The following is a 430-nucleotide window of genomic DNA, read 5'->3' as shown; positions in this document are numbered from 1 at the left end:
CGTCCCTCTGCTGGAGGAGCCAGAGGGATCAAACCAAGGGTGGTTCATTTCCCCCCAAACCCCCACCATGAACCCCCAGAGCTGGAGCTGTAACACAACCCCTCTGCAAATCGCTGCACACGGCGTCAGCGTGGAGGGCTTTGCTCCAGGCTCCCCCCTGCACCCGGATTTGGGGGCGAAGCCACCTCAAGGGGAAGGCTGGGAGTGGATTTAGCAGGAAAAACGCCTCACCGCAATGTTGAGCTTGATGGTTTGTCCCTCCTTGAAGCCCAGGTCCAGTTTGGGTCCCTGCTGGGGGTCCTCGGCCTGTCTGGCCAGCTCGCTCTGCTGCCTCACCCACCTGCAGGAACAGAACACGGAGCAAAGGACATGGCAACAGCCAGCCTGAGGCTGCCCGGGCAAACCCGGCCCTGGATCAGCCCCTCTCCGC

At 62.3% G+C, this 430-nt stretch overlaps 1 protein-coding gene across 1 annotated transcript in view; it reads right to left on the bottom strand.

Moving 5' to 3' along the window:
- NECAP2 (NECAP endocytosis associated 2) overlaps positions 1-430 on the bottom strand; it is a gene marked incomplete at both ends in the record, with an annotated part of 2,769 nt that overhangs the window by 833 nt on the left and 1,506 nt on the right. The window contains one exon of the mRNA XM_010144175.1: positions 232-340. Coding sequence (XP_010142477.1) covers positions 232-340 — 109 coding nt within the window. The remainder of the gene's footprint in view (positions 1-231; positions 341-430) is intronic.

This window comes from Buceros rhinoceros, unplaced genomic scaffold (assembly GCF_000710305.1).
Source record: "Buceros rhinoceros silvestris isolate BGI_N320 unplaced genomic scaffold, ASM71030v1 scaffold23199, whole genome shotgun sequence".
NCBI lineage: Eukaryota > Metazoa > Chordata > Aves > Bucerotiformes > Bucerotidae > Buceros > Buceros rhinoceros.
The sequence above is the reverse complement of the archived record's forward strand: the minus strand, read 5'-3'. Positions and strand labels throughout refer to the sequence as shown.